At 37.4% G+C, this 21,911-nt stretch overlaps 2 protein-coding genes across 2 annotated transcripts; both read left to right on the top strand.

The window, feature by feature from the left end:
• Positions 1–3,675: 3,675 nt before the first annotated feature.
• On the top strand, positions 3,676–4,620 carry LOC118912083 (olfactory receptor 51V1-like). The gene has a single exon (XM_036884869.2). The coding sequence runs from the start codon at positions 3,676–3,678 to the stop codon at positions 4,618–4,620; it is 945 nt and encodes a 314-aa protein (XP_036740764.2).
• Positions 4,621–14,660: 10,040 nt separating this feature from the next.
• Positions 14,661–15,608, top strand: LOC118912082 (olfactory receptor 52D1-like). Its single transcript, XM_036884868.2, has one exon. The coding sequence runs from the start codon at positions 14,664–14,666 to the stop codon at positions 15,606–15,608; it is 945 nt and encodes a 314-aa protein (XP_036740763.2). The 5' UTR covers positions 14,661–14,663.
• The last annotated feature ends 6,303 nt before the right edge of the window (positions 15,609–21,911 follow it).

Below are 21,911 nucleotides of genomic sequence, written 5' to 3'. Positions count from 1 at the left end.
TATGGCCCCGGAAGATGACTGGTTAGCCAGAGACGGGTAAGATTCCTCAAGGGAGGAACAACCTAAGATAGGCACAGTCGCAGGGGGGCCATCAGGTGAGAAATTGGGGATCAACAGAGGTGAGGCTTAGAAGCTCACCCCGCCCCCCGTTCTGAGAGAAATCTTCTGCATACGTGGATGTTTTATTGCCCTTGTCTAGCTTGGATTAACACATAGTCTACAGGCACACACCTGATCACCTACGTTTGCTCTCTTACAACACTAAACTATGTTTTCTACCTTTATCTTGTACCTACTTACCACTTCAGCATTTTATTAAAAATAATAATAATAAAGAGAGAAATGTGGTATCCACATATAAATCAAGTATAAAAAATCAAATGAATATTCATATTTGAACTGACTGTTTATAGTTCATAATGCATGAGCAAAACCGAAAGTTTTTGTGATGACTGCCCTTGAACTATTCACCATGTAACTTATTCACTATGTAAGAATTTGTTCTCCATGTAAGAACTTGTTCATTATGCTTCAGAAGATGGGAGACTGATGAAAATTAGGCTTGTGGTGGATTAGTGATTGTGCATTGAGCATTGACTCTCCTATACAGAATTTTATTGTTGTTAACAACCATTTGATCAATAAATATGAGAGATGCCCTCACCAAAAAAAAAAAAAAAAAAAAGTACAGACTTCCAATTGTAAAATAAATAAGTAACCGGGATGTAATGTATAGCATAAGGAATGTATTCAAAATATTGTAACAACTTTGTATGGTGATAGCTGGTAGCTAGAATTATCATGTATATAAATGTTGAATCCCTGTGTTGTACACCTGAAACTAATGTAATACTGTGTGTCAACTACCCTTCAATAAAAAATAATTATCTACAAAAAAAAAAAAAAGAAAGAAAGAAAGAGGCTCACTGATAAGAAAGTATCTCTAGGAAACATAAAGATGAGGAGATAATAATGAGAAGACACTGAACTTCAGAAGAAATTGTAGAGGAAGGTGATTACTTTCATGGAAGAAGTCCAGTACAAACACAAAAAGAGGGTGAAATTGGTCAAACATTTTCAAGGTAATTCTACTGGTGGTGGTGAAAAATATCTATCCTGTATTGTAATATTTTGAATCCCTCAGATAATTTTCCTCTTTTCTCAAGTCTTATTTATGCCCTTCCTTTAATTAGATTATAAAATACTCTAATTTTGGCATTTAATTATAATTAGTTTAAAATTTTCAATGTTAATGCACTGTTTCCATTGTTAGAATACTTACATGTATTTATTTTTATATTTATTTTATATTATATTCCATGCTTGGTTGTAAGTTCCAAGAGAACAGAGATACTGTACACTCTTTTCATTACTTATCTGCTGATAAAGTGTACTAGGCTTTTAAATGAATGAGTAAGTGAGTGAATGAGCCACCCCAACAATAGCCTTGACATTGGGATAAATGTTGTTTATGTAATTTAGCTTCATGATGTGTGTGTGTGTGTGTGTGTGTGTGTGTATATGTAGTAAGTTTAGATGTTGTAGATATAGAGCGCAGAAGATAGATTGTGACTTTAGAATCATTTGTTTCTGCTGTTAGCACTTCACGCCTGGTCTAATGGGCAAGTTTGCTTGTGTTCTGCAGCCAGAAAGCTGGGCAGCAGGGAGACCTTGGGGACCATGGGAATGGTATTCAAAAAACAGAGTGTTTCTAATTATAACTATAGATCTAATTTCAACATGAATTTCCTTGTCATACATTGTGTGATTTGGGGTTGTTAGCCATTATTAGACCCAAAACAGAAAGCAGAGGGATGAGACTGTCATGATTAAAGTAATGTCTTTAGAATTCTTTTTTTGAAGAGGACAAAACTTACTACAGTCAGCCTGTTAAAGAAGTTACAGGTTATGGCAAGTATAATTCCATTTCCCCAACTTCAAAACAAAAGCACCATCTTTGAGTGATACAGATACTGGGGTATTTCCTCAGACACATACATTCATGTGGGTGTTCTCAGCCAGTTCCCTCCAGATGAATTAAGAAAGAGCAAATGCCTTCAGGGCTGCTGAACACAGGAAGAAAGGAGCCCTGAAGGCACAGGAGGCGTCAGCAAAAGCTGCCTGGTTGACCAGAGAGAGGGAGCCGGCATCTTCTGAGTTTTCCCTCAAGAAGATGGAGACGTTATTTCCATTAAAGCCCTATAAGTGTTACTTCAAATAAGATACATAAAATACAGAAGTCATAGTATTAAAAGGAATAGGAAAGGAATAGAGTGAGCAAAGGACAGGAAGCCACAAGCCAATTACTCTAAGGGAACCTTTCATCTATACCCAGTCCAAGAGCCGCTGGCAGGAATGCCAAGACAGGTTCATGGATGCACACATGATTCTCAACTGAATTCTTTTATTACTGTACATTATATTAGTGCTACAATCAGTAAAAACTTATATGGATTCTGCAAATGATGGTAGTAAAGTGTCAATCTTAATTTCATTATTGTATTTTAGTTATACAGGAAACATACTCTGAAGAACTTGTGAGTAATGGAATATCAGACAGAAAATTAAACCTCAGATGTTTCAGGAAAGGTGGTCTTAATGCTATACTAAAATTTTTCCATATAAAAGATTTGTTGAAAATGACTAAAAGGAAAAAATATGACATTTGAATGAAATAATTATCTATAATTTTAATATGTGGCACTGTGAACACATATGAAGAGAAAATATTTTAGTATTTCATGGATAAGTACATAATGAAATATGCATAATTATTAGTATGTGAATGTTTTAGCAATATGGTATGTTTCAATTTAATAGTATTTTTTCAAAACTATATTATGCTTATCAGGAGATATGTTTTCGGGGTTATGAAAACACTTTACTGAAGAATTCAGTGAAAAATAAAGGGGAAATGTAGAGGAAAACAATAAAGAAGCCTTATGTACACATATTTATTAACTTCAGGCTGATTTCTTAAATTCTTCAGAATTCTGATAACTTTATTTACCCATTGGGTCTTTGCCTCCTGCCCTCTATTTGAGGAAGTATTGAATTTTCATCAGTGCAGTGAGTCTCTACCTCTAAGATTAGAAAAGATTCATGAACTCTGGGGGAAATGATGCCATTTATCCTTCCTCACAGTACCAGGAATGGCTAGCCTGGAGGCACCAGGCAGTCTCCACTTGCCTCATCCTCCCCGGGGAGTGGAGGCCTCCTGGGAGGCTGGTCCAGCGGCTCCCACCAATGCCCTCATCCTTCCTCATAAGCCTGAGCAGTGGAGGCGGTGCCCTGAGCACGGAGCCGGAGACAGCGGGCCGGGCTTCCTGAGCAGCAGCCTTGGGATCCCCGTGACTTTGGTCTCTGTCACCTGGTGCGCGCGGTGCAAATGGCTCAGAGAGACTACGGGGAATGAAGTTAATGGTCTCATTTGCTTAAAACGGACAGGACGTTGATTCGCTTCTCTAACCTGTGAGGCCCGACCCCAAGGAGAGTCCCTGGGGACCCACCTGTGCTGTGGCTTCTTCTGCAGGGCTGGGCGTCCCTGGAATCCTGCTTTAGCTCTGCCTGTGCCGCTCGGAGCAGTTGTGCTATTTGTGACTGTTCTCAGGGACGGCAGACAGTTCAACCGAGACTGAGGATCAGTATTTATCTTATCTTTAAATTTACCTACAGATGTCCACGGCGGCCTCCTCTGCTTCCAGTATCAATTCCTCAGCGTTCGTTCTCATGGGTTTCCCAGGCCTGGACCAGTACTATGCCTGGTTCTCAGTTCCCTTCTCATGCATCTACGCTATGGTTTTCCTGGGAAACTGCCTGGTGCTGCATGTGATCCGGACTGAACCGAGCCTGCACCAGCCCATGTTCTACCTCCTGGCCATGCTGGCCCTCACTGACCTGTGCATGGGGCTGTCCACAGTGCACACCGTGCTGGGCATCCTGTGGGGGCTCAGCCAGGAGATTGGTCTGGATGCCTGCATTGCCCAAACTTATTTTGTCCATGGACTCTCCTGCACAGAGTCTGGAGTCCTTCTTGCCATGGCCTTTGATCGCTTTACAGCAATCTGCAATCCTCTGAGATATGCATCCATCCTGACAAATAGTAGAGTCATTCAACTCATGGTGACCATTCTGATGAGAAGCGCTTTCTCCATTCTTCCTGTCATTCGTTTGAAGTTCTTCCATTACTGCCGCCCTCACATCCTCTCCCACTCTTTCTGCCTGCACCAGGACCTGCTCCGGCTGGCCTGCTCCGACATCCGCTTCAACAGCTTCTATGCCCTGGCCCTGGTGATATGCACCTTGTTGTTGGATGCTGTCCTTATTCTCATCTCCTACGTTTTCATCTTGTATACAGTGCTGGCGATTGCATCCCGGGAGGAAAGACTCAAGTCTTTGCAGACCTGTGTTTCCCACCTCTGTGCTGTCCTGGTTTTTTTTATTCCCATCATTGGCCTCACCATGGTCCACCGCTTTGGAAAGCTTCTCTCACCTTTGGTCCATATCCTTATGGGCAATATATACATCATCTTCCCACCCCTGATGAATCCAATCATTTACAGTGTAAAGACCCAGCAGATCCGAAGTAGGATGAAGAAGTGGTTTTCCCTGAAAACATAGTGAAACCCTTGGTTTTCTCAGTAAAATTTTTTTTTTTTTGTAGATAATTATTTTTTATTGAAGGGTAGTTAGTTGACACACAGTATTACATTACATTAGTTTCAGGTGTACAACATAGTGATTCAACATTTATATACATGACAATTCTAGGTACCAGCTATCACCATACCAAGCTGTTACAATATCTTGACTATATTCATTGCATCCCGGTTACTTATTATTTTACCATTGGAAGTGTGTAATTTTTTTTTTTTTTGTGAGAGCATCTCTCATATTTATTGATCAAATGGTTGTTAACAACAATAAAATTCTGTATAGGGGAGTCAATGCTCAATGCACAATCATTAATCCACCCCAAGCCTAATTTTTCTCAGTAAAATTTTTAAGGTCAAAACAATTATGTTTGTTTCTATGTGTGCAACAATATTAAACTGGAATCGTTTTATTTATCTGTTTGTTCTTTCTGAAGACTAGAGTGTTGAAGAACTTAAGAGGCTTTCTAATGCAACAGTCATAATGGAGTTGTTTGCTAATAGTATTCTAGAAAAGGTTTCTGGAAGGTTGCTATAGGATAACCATAGGTATTATGGACATAACAATAAGTGTCTTTGCATTTTATTGGTATATGTTTGCAGCATGGTTGCCCTATGAAAATTGTGTTAAGCAGCATTAATCAATATTTTCTTTCCATTTAGACATAGTTCCACCTAACATTTTGGGAACATACCAATTATTCAGTTCATGATCTTTATATCAAAATATACGAAACAGTGAAATTGGCTTTCCTCACTCCTAGAGGTTAGGTGAATAGCTATGATGCTGAAATTATGATGCTGAGCCTTCCCTCCACTCTGTTCTTTTTCCCTATTAATGACTTAATGCAAGTCCATTAAAGAAATTTTGGAATAAAAATAATTATAATCCCTTAATTCCAAATATTTTGTTCTTAATTTCTTCCCTTCTATGAAGATGTGACCTTATTGCATGTAACTTTTCATTTTACAGTTTTTCATCATTATTCATGGTACTTTAAGTTCCTCATAATGTCTGTAAGAAAGGAGTTGAGTTGAGAAAGTCTTGCAAAAACACAGTTGAGAGCCGATGATGGCCTCTTTTAGGGCAAAGATTGTGAGAATGGAACTAAGTTAAGTGATATGAATGATATTTCAGATAAACACACACTTTAGTAACTATTGTGGGCTGGTGATCAAGGAGTGTTTTCATACTTGATGGTCAGCTTTCTGGTTTGTAAAATCAAGTTGATGGTGCGTCATTCTGTGAGACAATAACAAAGAAAGAGCATTGTTTACACAAGGAGATACTGAAGTCTTCTCTGAACACATTGAGGTTGAGGTCTGTGGAACATGTATAAAAATCCATTCAGAATATTAGGAAGTACCCCCAGTGTTCCAGATGCTGTGTAGACAGTACTAAGGTGCAGGGAAGCACCAGAGAGCAGAAAGCGTACTTTGTCTTTAGTGTAGTCGGTGAGCCAGACAAAGTTATTCAGTGCACATCTACATTACAATTATGATAGATATCAGCATGAAAAAAAGGAGGGGCAGTGAAAGCTAATGGGAGACTCTAACTGAGGACAGAGAATTTGAGAAATTACTTACCTGAGAAAGTGATGTGTAGTTGAGGCTTGAAGATTGAGTGTAAGTAACCTGGGGAATAGAAAAGAGAAAGAAGGTTCAGGAAAACAGAAGATGGAGAATAAAAGCTGAGAGTTCATTGGACTGTATGAAAAACTGGTGGATAAGTGAGTAAAATTCAGGCATCAAAATTGAGCCTGAGAGGGTAAGGCAATTTGTACATGGGTTATACAAGTATTCAGCAGGCAAGTGATAACAAAATGACTAGTCTCTGCCCTTTGGACTTTCTGCTTTCCATCACTGACAGGAGACCTCTGTCTGGAATGGGATCATAGGTTTCAGTATGATGCATAACTGTAGCATTTCTTCACTTTAGAATAGTGTAATAATGCTAAATATTGAGTTATTAGGACATTATAATGTACTTCTTGCAACAGTGAAATTTAGTAAATTTTACACTAAATAGAGGGTCAAATTTGTAGTTGTTTATTAAGGAGATATGCCCATATTAATACATTCATTAGATTATATATTATGGAGCCTGAGTCAGTCCCAACCCTGTTGAGGAGTTCAGGATAAAATGTCCAGAACCTAGTCCAGGAATCCTGTTGGAATAAAATATTTAAGGACTTAAAAAATAAGTTTCCTCTGTACGTATAGTAATCCTAAATTTTAGGAGTCCGGGTCCAGAATCAGGACGTGGGTTATGTTTCTGGTCAAATCCCATTCTATTAAAAAAGGAGTTAATTCAGATCTCTGAGATCTATAGCCCCCACTCTCCCCAGGGTGTTCAAAGACATGCAAAGTTCTCACTCTGGAGACTGTGGCCTTGTACCAAACCCTCCCACCGAAGCAAATGGAGTTCAGAAGGATGCTGGGGATAGTTGCCAACTTTTCCTGGTGTCCCTGCCAGTAAGCAAGGTGTTAAGTGTCGATCCCTACCTGTGGCCAGCAGAGATTAAGGAAAAGAGTGGTAGGTGAAAGGATAGGGGGAAGTACGAAGCCTTCCTGAGGGAAGGAGGTAGGTGGCTGACTGTAAGAACGTCTCTTACAAGCACTTCAGCTACTGCCTCCTTCATTTTCTAGTGCATCTTTATAGAGTCTCTGTGCACATCTCATATAAATTTTAACATCTTTGGCATTTCTGTACATTAGTCCTTTTCACTGACTTAGATCCATCCCCTCTACTTTCTGATCTATCAAGGTTCTTACTCTTCATGTTTCTCTTTTTTCCTCACTGTCACCTCTCCTTCAATCCCTTCTAACTTAGTTTAAAGGTTGGATAAATAGTCCCAGCCGAGTCTATTTTTGACACAGATGGAGAACCATAACCCAGTTGCCTTAATTCATTCAGAATTTTTCTCTCATCACTTACAACCTAGTAAAACACAATCAAAATATTTCCTCCACTTATTTCCTACCAACCAGAAGGTAATTCTCAGCTTTTTGAAATGGTGCATGTCCAGGAGTATAATGCAAATATCTAATGATAAGGGTAATCAGTGTACTCAATTAGAAAAATTAGTAACTCCCCCAAAACATTTATATGCAGATAAACTAAGGATCAGTGTTTAAAGTCTGATAACCATTCTTGGAATGATTATCTGACAAGCTGCAATATGTCAGAATCAAGTTCACTGTAACTCTTTACAGTTTTCTCTTACCCATAGGATAATCAGTAATTGTAACTACACTGTTTTGATCCACCTTGAGTCAGGCATACCTTGCCAGAAACCCTGTAGGCATTTTAGCTTCAGTTCATAGGTGAGGAGTCTTAGACTCACAGGAAGAAAATAATTTAATGAAGATCCCATAACAATGAGCAAATGCTCTTTCCTTCAATTTCTAGTGTCTGCTTCTGAAGATTATGCCATTTTCCATACATGAATTTCTATGTAAGCCAAACCCAAGTCATAAAGAACAAAGTTGTAGATTTAATACATTCATTAGATTAAATATTATGGAGCCTAAGGCAGCCCCAATTCTATTGCAGAGTTCATGATAAAAACTCTGGAAACTATTCCAGGAATCCTGTTGGAATAAAATATATTTTTTTAAAGTTTTGTATGGTTGACATACAAAAGCCAATTATTTTCCTGTATTCCAGAAATAAACAAGTGGAATTTGATAGTAAAAGAAAAAACACAATTTATGTTAGCTCCAAAAAGAATGAAATACTTACGTATAACTATAATAAAATTGTACGAACTGTGTAAGAGAAAAACCAAAGAACTCTCATCAATAAAATAAAAGAATTAAATAAATGAAGAGATACTTTCTGTTCATGGATAGGAAGACTTAATATTGTCAATGTGTCAGTTCTTCCCAAACTGATCTATAGGTTCAATCAATTTCAATCTAAATCTCTGGAAGTTATCTTGAAGATATTGATGAACTGATTCTTATATTTACATGAAGAGGCAAAAGACCCCAAGCAACCAATACAATATTGGAAGAGAAGAACAAAATTGGAGGGCTGATTCTACCCAATCTCAAAACTTACTATTAAGCTAAAGTACAAGACAGTATGATGTTGGTAAATTAAAGGAGCAGAATAGCTAGCCTAGAAAAAAATTCCCCATAAATATAGTCAATTGATCTTTGAGAAAGGAGCACAAGCAATACAATGGAGCAAAGAGAGTCTTTTCAACCAATGATATTGGAACAACTGAGTATCTATATGAACTAAAAAAATGAATCTTGATGCAGACTTCCACAATAATTAACCAAAAATGAATCATAAGCTTAAATTAAATATGCAAAAATACAAAATTCCTAGAAGATAATATAGGAGAAACCTAGATGACGTGGGGTATGGCCATGGTGATGGCCATGACTTTTTGGTTAGTACACCAAAGGCATGATCCATGAAAGACAAAACAGGCAAGTTAGGCTTCACTAAATTGCAAACTTCTCTGCAAAAGATAATGTCAAGTTAATGTCCATTAATTTCCTATTGGAATTTAAAATTTAAACTGTGTAAGAGGATAGAGCAAATAGAAACAAAGAATTAAGTTTTTTTAAAAATCTTCCTTGAATTAAAACTCCCAGAATTTTTCTATATAAACAATTTCATTATTTTTCAATAAATAGTATGTGTGGTTTATCTATCATACACAAAAAAATCTTTCCTGGATTACCTTCAAACATGCCTGAATCTTTTATTTTTTCTTGTATATCTTGCCATGTTTTCATGCAGCTTACTGAGAATGTGGAGACTAGAGGAAGAATAGGATAGGTGGATATGGGAATTCACGAATTCTTTAAAAGTATTCAACTGAAATTCATATTTGATACCCAGATGTAGATGTCAACTTGTTGGATAGGTAGAGAGGTTCTATTTCAGCATATAAGGCAGGGCTGGTGATAGGGATTTGGAAATTATCAGCACATAAATTCTGTTTGTAGCCACAGGAATAAATGTGGTAATAAAAGGAAACACTATAAAATGCAGAAAATAAAGGTAGACCGGGAAAGAGGTATTAGGGAGAAGAAGAAAATGGAGAAACATGTGAGGAAGTAGCTGATATAAAGTATCTTCATTGATGCCCTCTTCTTCCTCACCTATGTACAGTCCAACAGCAAGCTCTGTTGGTTCTATTTTTAACTGGTCTCAAATATCTTAATTCATTTTAACTTGGCAACCATCATCAGAATCCAAATTGCTATTATTTCTCTCCTGGCTTATTCTAGTAGTCAATTATACAATTGCTCCTGCCCCAAACCTCGCAGTCATCCTCGATTCCTTTTTGTTCTTCACAATCCTTTCATAAATTTAACTCCAAAATATAAGCATAAACCATTCATGTATTTTTATTTATATTTTAGCTGTCTTAGAAAATGTGACATCCTCTTAACTTAGTCTTTGTAGATAGCCTTAGATTTGACTTGGTTTCCAGTTTTGAAACTCTTCATCAGTCTCTCTAGAGGAGACCAAGCTACAAACTGATGAAAAATAGTGTTTCCTGTTGCAGTTGGATTGAATTTAAGCTCTTTTCATTGACCCATAAGGTATTAAATGACCCAGCCTGTACTATTCTTTACCCTTCACAAGTACCACTCTTCCCTTTTGCTTACGTTGCTCCAAATATCCTACCCTTTTTCTCCTCCTCAATACTTAGCAAGACTCTCTTCCCAGCATGGAAGATACGCTTTCTATCACGTTCTGGTATCTTTTTCTTGCAATAATCCTCCTCAATTCTTTGAATGACTAGCTTATTCATTTCATTTGGATCTCACTTCAAATTTTATCTTCTCATGGAGGTTCTTCCATGATCTTCTTAGTTCTTTCTACCTGTAGTCATTTCCCATCACATCAGCCTATTAGCTTCATCAAAGAACTTTTTATTTCCTGAAATATTATGTTTTTTATTTGTTCATCATTGATTCTCCCACTACACCAAATATTCTTAACATCATAGACCTTGTCTGCTTTGTTTATTACATTCCAGATCCCTAGAATATTACCCTTCTACACAGTGCACAGGAAAGAGTTAGTTTAATGCATAGTTAAATGCAGGAATGTGAAAAAAATTCCATGTGCATAGTGGTGCAGTAAGAGAACATAAGGCTTCTCTGAAGGGTAATGTTTGGAGCAAGGGATGTACATGGTTTTCTGAGGGTTTTTTCTTTTATTTCTATTATGTTCCTACCATACTTGCATAAAGAGTTGATCATTTTTTTTCCTAATCAGTAGAAAAATGAAAATAACACATATACCAGAAATGACAATGGTTAAGTGAATTATGGAACAAAAATTTAATTTGTGACCATCAAAATTATAATTATGAAAACTGAAGCAGTAAGATAAAGGTCTTTGTTGCATTATATTTCCTAATAGGAAATTAAGAATTATGTATACTCAACCAAGTCAGAAATCATTATGTAAAGCCAATGAGATTATAAATGTGTTAGTCTAAGAAGCCTATCTTTTTGACCAAGTAATATGTCCTAATGAAAAGAGTTTTATAGTGAAACAGATTCCACTGAAAAAATTATATTTTCTTCCCATCTTCTTGGATCTTTAATAAAAATGGTGGGACAATGACTGTGAGCACTTGGTGCTACCTTCTGTTCAAGAGTCTCTGCTCTGGCGTAAGTTGGAATCCACAGGGAGCCCATGCACACCTGGGCCACTTTCTTGGCTCCTTGGAGGCTATGGTTCTAGAAGTATGAAACCGTTGAGGTTAGCTGAAAAAGCAATAGATGATAATAAATACAGGCCAGGACCTTCTGGGAGTACAGGACAGGTAATGTCAGTGTTTGCCTTCATCACCCAAGGTATGGAGCAGGAGGCTTTGGGTTCTTCATCCAGGACAATTGCAACATATGCAATCCAGGTGAAGTTCTCTAAGGATAACTCATGCCAGTGAAAATAGGAGGTATAAAAGTAACAACCCCTGGGCCCCATTTAGTCAAATCCTAGGGCAAATACACACGAAAGAATTTGGTATGTACAACAGACTCAAGGGTAAGTCAGTTATTCAAGACTTTTTAAAATCAAGAACCTCAAGGTGAGGAATTCTAGGCTGTGATACCGAAAGAAGCACAGGTGCAGAGAGGGATGGTGTGTTTACTCTTTTCCTGGTCTGCACGCTCAGGGCATGTCTGTACTTGTCATGTGTGAAGAATGGATCACTTTTTTGCTGAAGTGAGAAGCAGGAGCTTTGTGTTCTACTATAGAAAAGTCAGTTCCTGTAGCAGCAATGGGACAAAAATAAAAGAAATTCCAAGCAAGTGTAAGTTCATAGACTAAATGACAGTGTCCCAAATAGGATTCAGGCTGCCTGACTCCTTCTCTTTATTACATCTTACTCTATGCAAAAACTCTGTGGCCATCTGAATTTCTAATTCAGGAATTAGTCACTAAGTCTCCAGGAGAAAGTGAAAACCAAAAAACAGTAAGTCCAAGGGTTGGTGAATATGGAAAGAAAATCTCTACACAGAAGAATATCCTTTTGGCAGAAGAGATAATGGGCTTACTATATGGAGCAAGTCATTCCTTAATGTGTAATATATTCAGAAATTCACAGTAAATATTTTGTTTGCTGTTTGTAATTCTAAATTTGCTTAATTTTATCTCTGTAAATTTTCTTAAACTTGGTAGAATTTTGTCAGGTTGGCCTTCTTTTAAATGTCATGCCCTTATCTTTTTATGGTTCTGCTTGATCCCAACTTTTTTATTCCCTCTGGACTATTTCCTTTCTCTTATTTTTCTAGGGATTATTATTAATGTTATTTAAAAATTCTTAATTGAAACTATACATTTCTTTTTATTATTTATATAATAAAAGAGCAATGAAATCTATGAATCTTCTACAAAGCTTAGGATTGGAATTATGTCAGGTAGATAACATATGTTCTCATATTTTATAATTTCATAAGGGTGTATGGCTTTGAGCTTGATTTACTCTGTCATTGAAGAGCTGTTCTGAAGAGCAAATTTAATAGCACAATCATCAATGCACTTTACTTACCCATTACATATTAATATCTAGTTTCCAGAATTCTATTTCATTTGCTGAAGTAAAATTTTTATTCAAACAAATCTTTAACTATATATATTGACACAATTTCCAATTTCATCACGAAGTAATTTTAGATTTCCTTTCTTGTCTTTCCTCTTATTATTTTTTTCAAATGAGAAAGCTCTACCCATGAGCTTTTGGCTGCCAACTCCAAAATGTTTATTTCTTCTCTCATGCCATCCTCTGGGCTAGAGGACTATTAATCCTCTTAAGTTCTCTGATCTACATCTGAAACAGATGTTGTGGAGCACAACTCTGGGAAGTTATGCACCTTCTATATATTTCCTAACAGAGAGAGACTTTTCTGCTTGATCATCTCTTTGGTTACATCAGAATAATGGTGATATAATCTATAGTTATTTTTTTAGGCTCTCTCCTTCCTGTAACCTCAGCTGTTTTTTCTTGTATTGATTTATATCTCTGTAAGGGTACAGTGTACCACTGTCACTCTTCTTGTATATTTGGTCTGTAAACTGTCCTCAGAGTTAATAGCAGGACTTGTGAGCATGGCACAATTAACCTACAAATTGCAAAATTCTGCAACCTCCAGAACTCTGCATTGTAAAAGAGAGAGGAAAGAGGAAATGTTTGAACGAGGAATGGAATATTAATTGAGACAAGATGATTATTGTCCTAATTAGAAATAGTTACCTGCAATAAGAGTGTGGGCTCCTAATTTATGTTTAGTTTGAAGAGAAAGAAGCAGAATGTGCCCTCACTTAGAACTTTTTGCTGTCACTCTTATGGTTCTCATTCCTTGGAAAAATAATCTAAAATACGTCATTAAAATTATTTACCAGTAAATGCTAATTAGATGGGGTATAATGCATACTCAAGTGAAATTAATGAAAGAGTGCTCTATTTTCTTCATTCCACAATTTCATTGCCATTTTAATATATTTTACAAATAGTTCAGGACAAATGAATTATAAGTTGGGGTGAAACATTTAGAGTTCTGCTGTAATTCAAATGTAATAGTAATTTCTTTTGAAAACTCCCCAAATATTTGGAAAAGAATAACAGTCTATGGGTTAAAGAAGTCATAATAAATATTAGGAAGTAGTTTGAAGGGAACAAAAATGAAAACAAAACATATTAGAAATAGTGAGAATCCATAAAGCATTGCTTTTTTTAAAGAGGAAAAGCAATGCTGTTTGTTATAAAACTTTTTTCCCAAAAATTGTTATAAAGAAGCAGTATTTTGCTTCTGTATCCCTTGATGTGCAACTTTCAATCTCTGCTAACTAATTGATGTGTAATGTTTCAGACATTTTGTTATGCAGAGGCATATATAAAGGATATGTTTGTGGGCAACTACAACATGTATAACACATAGGAACTTCATTTTATCAATTAACAGGGCATGATAATAAACATGATAAAAAACATGGTTTTACCAATTTGTTTTATAACACAAGAAGACAGTTATAGAAAAAAGTTTATCTCAAACAAACATTCTAATTTCTCCCACATACAAAAAAAATTCTTTAATCTTCTCAGTGGGGGCACTGATGCCTGCTGTTTGTACACTTCCTATAAGTTTTAATTTTCCCTTTATTTTAAAGGTCTAGAATGCTTCAGAATTAAGATTAAGCACCTTATCCATGAATCTTCCACATCAGACAAGTGGAATAAACCTTCTGTCTATTATATCATAAAACTGTTTACTCAAGCAACTTTTACTGCATTAATCACTTGGGAATTTAGTAACTGATTTGCATTAGTTTTTCCCCTACTAGAATGTTAATATCTAAAGTTTGTGATTGGTTCATTGCTAACTTGTTCATTGCATCCTTAGGTATAAACCATCATCAAATACTTTATATAAATTAATAAATAAAGACATGAATGAATGAATGGACAAATGAGTATGAAAGAATCTACACTATTCCAGAACTGAACAAAGCCAACAGTTTTCATCATGCTATTGCCAAATAATACCAATTTTCATCCCAGTACTTTTATTCTCCTTGGCATTCCAGGGATGGAGGCTGTCCACACTTGGCTGTCAGTGCCCTTCTGTCTCGTTTACCTGAGTGCTCTCCTGGGAAATTTCTCTATTCTATTTATTATCAGAACAGATTCCAACCTGCATGAACCTATGTACTTCTTCCTCTGTATGCTCTCTGTGGCTGACTTGATTATCTCCACTACTGCTCTGCCCAAAATCCTCAGCATTTTTTGGTTCCATGACAGGGAGATCTACTTTGAAGCATGCCTTGTACAAGTATTTCTCATTCACTCACTATGCAGCATGGCCTCAGGGTTTATCTTGGCCATGGCCTTTGACCGGTATGTGGCAATCTGCAATCCTCTGAAACATTCTACCATCCTGACACACAGAGTCATCAAGAACTTGGGACTGGCTGTTGTCTTCCGTGGGGCTTTGCTCTTCAGCCCTCAACCCTTCATGCTTTGGTGGCTTCCTTACTGTAGAACGAATATCATCCCTCACACTTACTGTGAGTTTATGGCACTGATCAAGCTTGCTTGTGCAGAGACCAGAATCTACAGAACATACAGCTTAACTGCTGCCTTCCTTACCGGAGGTTTAGATTTCATATTAATCCTTTGTTCTTATGTTGTCATCCTTTACACTGTGTTCCATCTTCCATCCAAGGCTGCTCGGCTCAAGACCTTGGGCACTTGTGGATCCCATGTGTGTGTGATCCTAGTGGCCTATACTCCAGCCTTTTTCTCCTTCCTTACTCACAGGTTTGGGCACCATGTGGCTCCTCATATTCATATCTTTGTGGCTAACATCTACCTCCTTGTTCCACCCATGGTGAACCCAATGATCTATGGCATAAGAACCAAGAGAATCAGAGAATGGTTCCTCCAAGTTTTGACTCCTCACAGATTCTGAAAAAAACAACTCTACAACTCTTTCCTTAACAAGTCTCTTTGACTTACAGAAATAAAAATACATTAATTCTCTTTCTAGAAACCTGAATCCCTACCTCTTCTATTTGTAATATTTAAAGTATTAATTAACATTGACTAGATTTTGTTCTCAGGAAACTCACTTAGGAGGTGGCCGACTTAGATGTTCATTTTTAATATATTTGCCTAATAATGTAATACCTGCACTATTATGTATCTTATTTGTCATTTTAGTTCCTATAAGACAATTCTATTGTTCAATATTATCAGCTTTATCAGAGGTGTTTTTTATTAACTCATTATTTCTGACTTTCACTAAGATACCATACATTTGTAGGACTCAATTAACAGGATTGTTTATATCTCCTGGACAATATGTGAAAGCATTTTAAGTCTATAACCCTGGAAGTTAGGATGGTTCTAGCAAAATGTCATCTGAACAGACAGATGAACAAACCATCAAAATATGCCTTTCAGGGGCTTTCTTGGAATTTTATTTGTGATATATTATTTCACTTTGTCTAGCTTGAATTATTTTAAAGTTTCTAAATAATATCTCTTCCAACAAATGCTCTTCCAGAAGACATAATAAAATCCAACATTACCCTACCATTTTTCCCTTTTCTTTTTCCTCAGTGTGGTTCAAGTTGAGTTAGTTGATTCTTTCAAGATATCTATAGCTCCCAGTCCCATTCTTTGATGCTCTCACATACTCTAATCTTACCTGTTCCCAATCTATATTATAGAATGAAAAAACATTCTTTTCTGGCATTTCCCTATAATTCAACTTTCTAGCTACTCTTGACTGTGATATTGCACCTCTTCTTACTTTTATTGAAGCACAATGACTCACACTTGTATGGAATATGATGTAGAATAAGTCATTAGGGGTATATACTATAAAGATTATGGTTTCTTTAAGACCTACACTATTCCTGGTGATGACCAAAATAGTTTGATCATTAGACCATAGTAGCATATTTTATCAATCTATTCTGTAGCTAGAGTACCTCTGTATAACTATAGGTGCAGTTATACAGTATGCCACTTTTTCTCTTGTATTTTTCATTCCTTCTTTCTGAACAAGTGGGTTGTCAGGTGTCAGGCACTACACAAGCTGTTTTTGCTAACTACTCTGATTTCAACCTTCTCCCTTGAAAGGAAAGTGTTAACTCTGTGCTTGTATTTATAATTGTCTAAACTTATTATATTGACCTCTATTTCACATTATCTTGGTTAGAATGGAATATACTCGTACATCTAAAATTCTAAGAGAGGCAATAAAGTGTAGTGTTTAAGACAGTTTAAACTCTCAAGCCATACTGTTCAGTTTTGAATCCCAAAACAACTTACGAGCTGTGCTGGTCCTCGTCAAGTTATGTTACCCCTCTGCTTCAGTTTCCTGAGTGGTAAAACTAAAATACTGATACTGACAATTTCAGAAAAGAATTTTGACATTTAAAAAAAGTGTAAGATTTCACTCCATTGGAGCTTATTTATCGGGGGCTTGAAAAATTAAAGCTAGGAATTAAGAAAAATTATATAGCATTAGTGTTTCAGTTGGAATCCAGAGGAGTCAACCAGAAATAATTTGACCATTTAGATGTCTATTTTCATTAATCCTGGTGACAAATAGTGAAAATTTACAGGGAACATAGAAAAGAGAATGATTCAAGAAGGAGGAAAAGTTAGAAAAAGCTGGACTGATTGACATGTTCCTAAAATCATCTTTATAGTTATGTTTCCAGTGAGTCTAACAGGTCTACTCAAGAAAGTGTTGCCTATGGCTCATGACCCCACTCCTATAGGTAATTCTTTAATAATGTGAATTTTAGTTTATATCGATGAAGTATCTTCAATTATTTCTGTATCAATGACAACACATATTCTGGAGTACTCAGGAGCCTAGGCTACCAAGCACACAATAATTCAGCCAGCTGCTTGATTAAAGAAGATTCATTTAATGAATGTATACCAGAATCCTTCATGGTTCAGCCATGACATTAGGTGCTGAAGATGAGTTAACGAACAAGATTGATTTGAAGTATAAAAGCCGTTGCCTCATACAGTGTGTATCTTCAGGGGAGTGAACATTTGAGAAGTTGAATAAAATAAATTAATACATAAACTGAGCAAATAATTTCACATTCTGAAATTTTACATGGTAAAATTTGATAAGGAACAGAGGATGACTATTTAGATAATGTGATCAGATTACTTCTGAGCAGATATCTGAAATATAGCAGAAACATTTTTTCAAAGTTTCGGGAGAGAAAAATCTGTGCAAAAGAAAGAGTAAGTAAAAAACCTGGAAGTAGATAAAAGTTCAGGTTGTTTAAGTGAGGTTAGAAAAATAATGTATTGGGAACAACATGGATGAAGGACTGAGTTGCAATCGATGTATTTGGAGTAGGTTATACCAATCAAAAACATTAATCAAAATTCTTACGGCCACAGAATTGTGAGACTATGCTGGGGCCCCTGATGCAGTGTAGAAGGACAATGAAATGAGGCCATTGTTAACCACTAATTTAAGGTGAAGCTGCAAAGTCAGAGGACCTCCTTGGTATAACGTAATCAACTCTCATCTACTATACTTGGAAAGCAGAGATGATTTAGGAGTAGTGAAGCTCCAGTGGAGATGAAATTCTCAAGTGTCATAAACCTTTCATCTGAAGGTCAGGGTTCTGTTTGGAAAAGAAGAGCACTGAGACATAGAATGGAGATACTGAGCCGGAATAGCTGAAAATTTTGAAAGAACTTAGCTTAAAAAAACAACCCAAAATTACAACAACAATGGGGGGAATGAATTAAATGTTGGATGGGGAAGTTTATTGATAAAGGACCAATTCCCTATGACATACGATTTAACGTTTTTGCAAGAATCTTAGGAGATGTGCTAATATGTGGCTAGGTTAGCTCTTGTAAGCTAGAAAAATGATGATCTACACTAAATTAAATAAAAATGCTAGAAATGCCATCTCACATGATACAGAAGTATGTCAAAATGCTCAGAGAGCTGGGCATGATAGAATTGACACACTGTAAAATGCCAGTAAACCACTAGCCAACTAAGTTCCATGAAAGGCAAAATAGGACATTTTATTAAATGTAGCCAGAAGGAATAAATTAATGAGAGAGGTACTGAGAAATCCTGTGATGACTGGCTTCCATAGTGTAGGCAAAGGTAGCAGGTCTGGGAAGAACAAGATACAAAAATAACAAGGATAAGATGATAGTACTTAATCATCTGAAATAAGGTGGTAAGACTTTTTGTAATGAATATCGAGGCCAGATAAGTGGCCAAGGGAACTACTGCAGAGAGAGATGAAAATTTCAATATAACATGACATTCCTAGGGGCCAAGTAAAAGTCAGCCAAGAAAGATATTTCTCTCTATACAACCAAAACAAACTAAGTATATAGGTCATCAGAAGGCTGAGGGCAGCTACCTCAGTAGAAATGTCACAATACTCTGCTCAGTTTCCAATTTGAAACAGTTTTCAGATCCAGAATCCAGAATCTACTGATTAAAGGAACAGCCAAATCACTAAAAGGAAGAATATTGCAACAGTATTGGAAGTACGTTTGAAAATAAACCTCCCACTACTTAAAAGGAGTCACATTACAAAGATATTTGGATTCATATTCTGAATTGACATAATACCAAAAACTCTCAAACATCATCATATCTTCTTACTATAACAAGAGAAAAATGGGGTAAATGTTAAAGTTGAGGCCAGTTTTAACTTTGATTCATGGTGGATTGACAAACTTTAGTAATTATTTAGCTGCTTCCCAAAAACATAATAGAAAAGGAAATACACAGTAATTAACAGAAACTTCACATTCATTTCCTGGCCAGTGAGTAAGAGCTATTATAAAAGAGGAGGCTAAATAGGAGACTTTCCAACTGTCCCTCCCCTCTAGATAGTAAATAAAATCAATATTGTTTCTTGACGGAAGTAGTAGAGATCAATGCAACCATTAAAAATTTAAAGGTTGCAGAGGTGATTCCTCCTTTCATATCCTTATTTAATTTACTGGTCTGATATAACTAAATGTTTTCTCTTTGTTTAAGCAAAGCATGGACATGGACAGAGGGTGATTGGACTACTGAAAACAACCAGTTAATGGTGTGCGGTTGTGTTTTTTTTTTGGCTGGATTCCTCAAGTACATGACATATGGACATTGATCTGGGGCAGATGAATTTTGTTCTACTTCTATGAAGGAAGGAAGTTCATAAACAGTTCACACTCACATGGAACCACCATAACAAAAACAGCATACAAATACAGTCATGCCCAGGACTTTGTTAACTCTCCTGCTATCCTGATACAGCTCAAAGGACACTGGACCATTGACACATTCTGGAGAACTTTAATATGACTAGTTAAGCCATAAATGGAAAGTTTGTTGGAGGCCTTGGTAAATAGAACACGTGTTCTAAAGAGTGGGAAATAAACCTTATGAATATTAAGTGACCTAGCTCAGCAGTGAATTTTTGAAGAGGGGGTTGGTCTCAGACATGTTCCCAAATAGAAGATGAATGTTTGCATTTCATACCTCCCACCACAAAAAATGAAGCACAATTAGTAGTATATACCTTTTCATGTACAAGAGACAACATATTTTCGCACATTACATCTCCAAACCATTTATCAAGTGACAGGAAAGACTTTAAGCTTTGAGTTAGAGCTGCAGAATTATGAAGCAGTTAAGAATTATGAAGAGTTGGCTGCAGTGTACATAGCCCAACAGTTTGATCTGTACAAACGGTCAGTCTCTATAGTCTTACTATATTAGTGGTGGAAAGATATCATGTAGAATTTAGTCCCAATAAGAAAATCAGGTTATACACCTATAGAGTTTTAGAGCAAAGCCATGCCATGTGCAGCAGATTTTATACACCATAAAAACTAACAAACCCAGGGCTGCAGGTACACCTGTGGCCAATCCGGTCTCCAGTTTAGGGCTGTGTTTGACGTGAAGAAACCAAAGCATGGGTTTCTTCCTGCCTCAGCCCACACAATTTGCTGAGGTGGGCAGGAATCAGATACTAGAACGATGATTGGCTAGGGGAAAGGTCCTTTCCACCAATGTGGCGTGGTAGGGTAGGGGGCGTGGCCTGGCAGTGGCGGGGCTTCTGTAAAGTCTTGAGAGGTGCAGGTGCGGGGAGACAGGAAGAGACGGCCCGCAACGTGGCGGCGGTGGCAGTGCGCCAGGTTGTGCAGGCAAGTGAGGGTGGTAAGGAGGGGAAACGAAGCTAACAAGTGGATCCTTTCTGCCCACTGTCTGAGCCAGCCCCTCCCTGGCTGATCCTCCTATTCTCGCTGTGAGACCCCCAGAAAGTTAACTTGACCTAACTCACTCCATTTTGTGAAGCTTAGCCTAACTAACTCCATTTTGTATTAAAACCCCAGTCCTAAGCAAAATAAGAAAGAGGAAGTACCCCGTTCCTGGTTAAATAACAAGCTAGAAATAATCACCAATGAGCTTAAAAGTTATAATAAACCTGGGAAGGCCCCTAACTGTTTTTGCCACATCTGCTAACCGTTTTTGCTGCATCTGCCACATTCCAAAAGTATAAAAGCAAAAAGGGAACTTTGTTCGGGGTCTCAGATTGTGTCCTTTGTTCTGACAGGCTGCTGAGACCCTAGTTCGAACTAGCAATAAGGACTTATTTTGCTCTTGCATCTCGCGACTGAGCTTGGTGACTGCGACTCCACATGGGGGACTCAAGAAAACGGGGTACAACACCGCTACCCATGTGGCCCATTCCCGCCCCTCACTGCGTCATTGGATCCAGCTCTGGACTGTCACCCCTGGTCCTCGGTGTGGTTATTCCTGAGCTCGCGGCTGCTGGCTCTGGCCCGCTGTCCTCCTCCAGCCCTGGCCAGTGTCTGCTGTCACTCTCTAGCCTCCCCTCTTTCGGTCCACACACCGTCTTTTCCCTCTCACCTCTGTGACAGCCACCTCTCTCCCTAGATTCCCCTTTCTGGTCACCTTTCTTAGAGCTTTCTCTGCCAGGAGCGTCCAGATTGTTCCCGTAATTTTCACCGTCTATAATCCATGGTAAAGGGAGGAGAAGGCACGCAAGGCGCAGGGCTCAGTGAATGAGTTTTGAATCTCCTTCTAGTGAGGTACACTAGGTTTTCTCCAAAAGCAGTCCTTTGCTGAGCTCTTTGTATATATCACAGGCTGTGGCCTAGATCCTTGCTTGCCATGACTTGCAGTTTAAACTTTCTCTCAGCAGTGTTCCATTGTGGGAATAAGGACACATAG

This window comes from Manis pentadactyla, chromosome 9, assembly GCF_030020395.1.
Source record: "Manis pentadactyla isolate mManPen7 chromosome 9, mManPen7.hap1, whole genome shotgun sequence".
Classification (NCBI taxonomy): Eukaryota; Metazoa; Chordata; class Mammalia; order Pholidota; family Manidae; genus Manis; species Manis pentadactyla.
The sequence above is the reverse complement of the archived record's forward strand: the minus strand, read 5'-3'. Positions and strand labels throughout refer to the sequence as shown.

What these genes read in the sequence shown, in the direction of transcription:
- LOC118912083 (XM_036884869.2), top strand. Translation starts at nt 3,676, where the DNA reads ATGTCCACGGCGGCCTCCTCTGCTTCCAGTATCAATTCCTCAGCGTTC.
- LOC118912082 (XM_036884868.2), top strand. Translation starts at nt 14,664, where the DNA reads ATGCTATTGCCAAATAATACCAATTTTCATCCCAGTACTTTTATTCTC.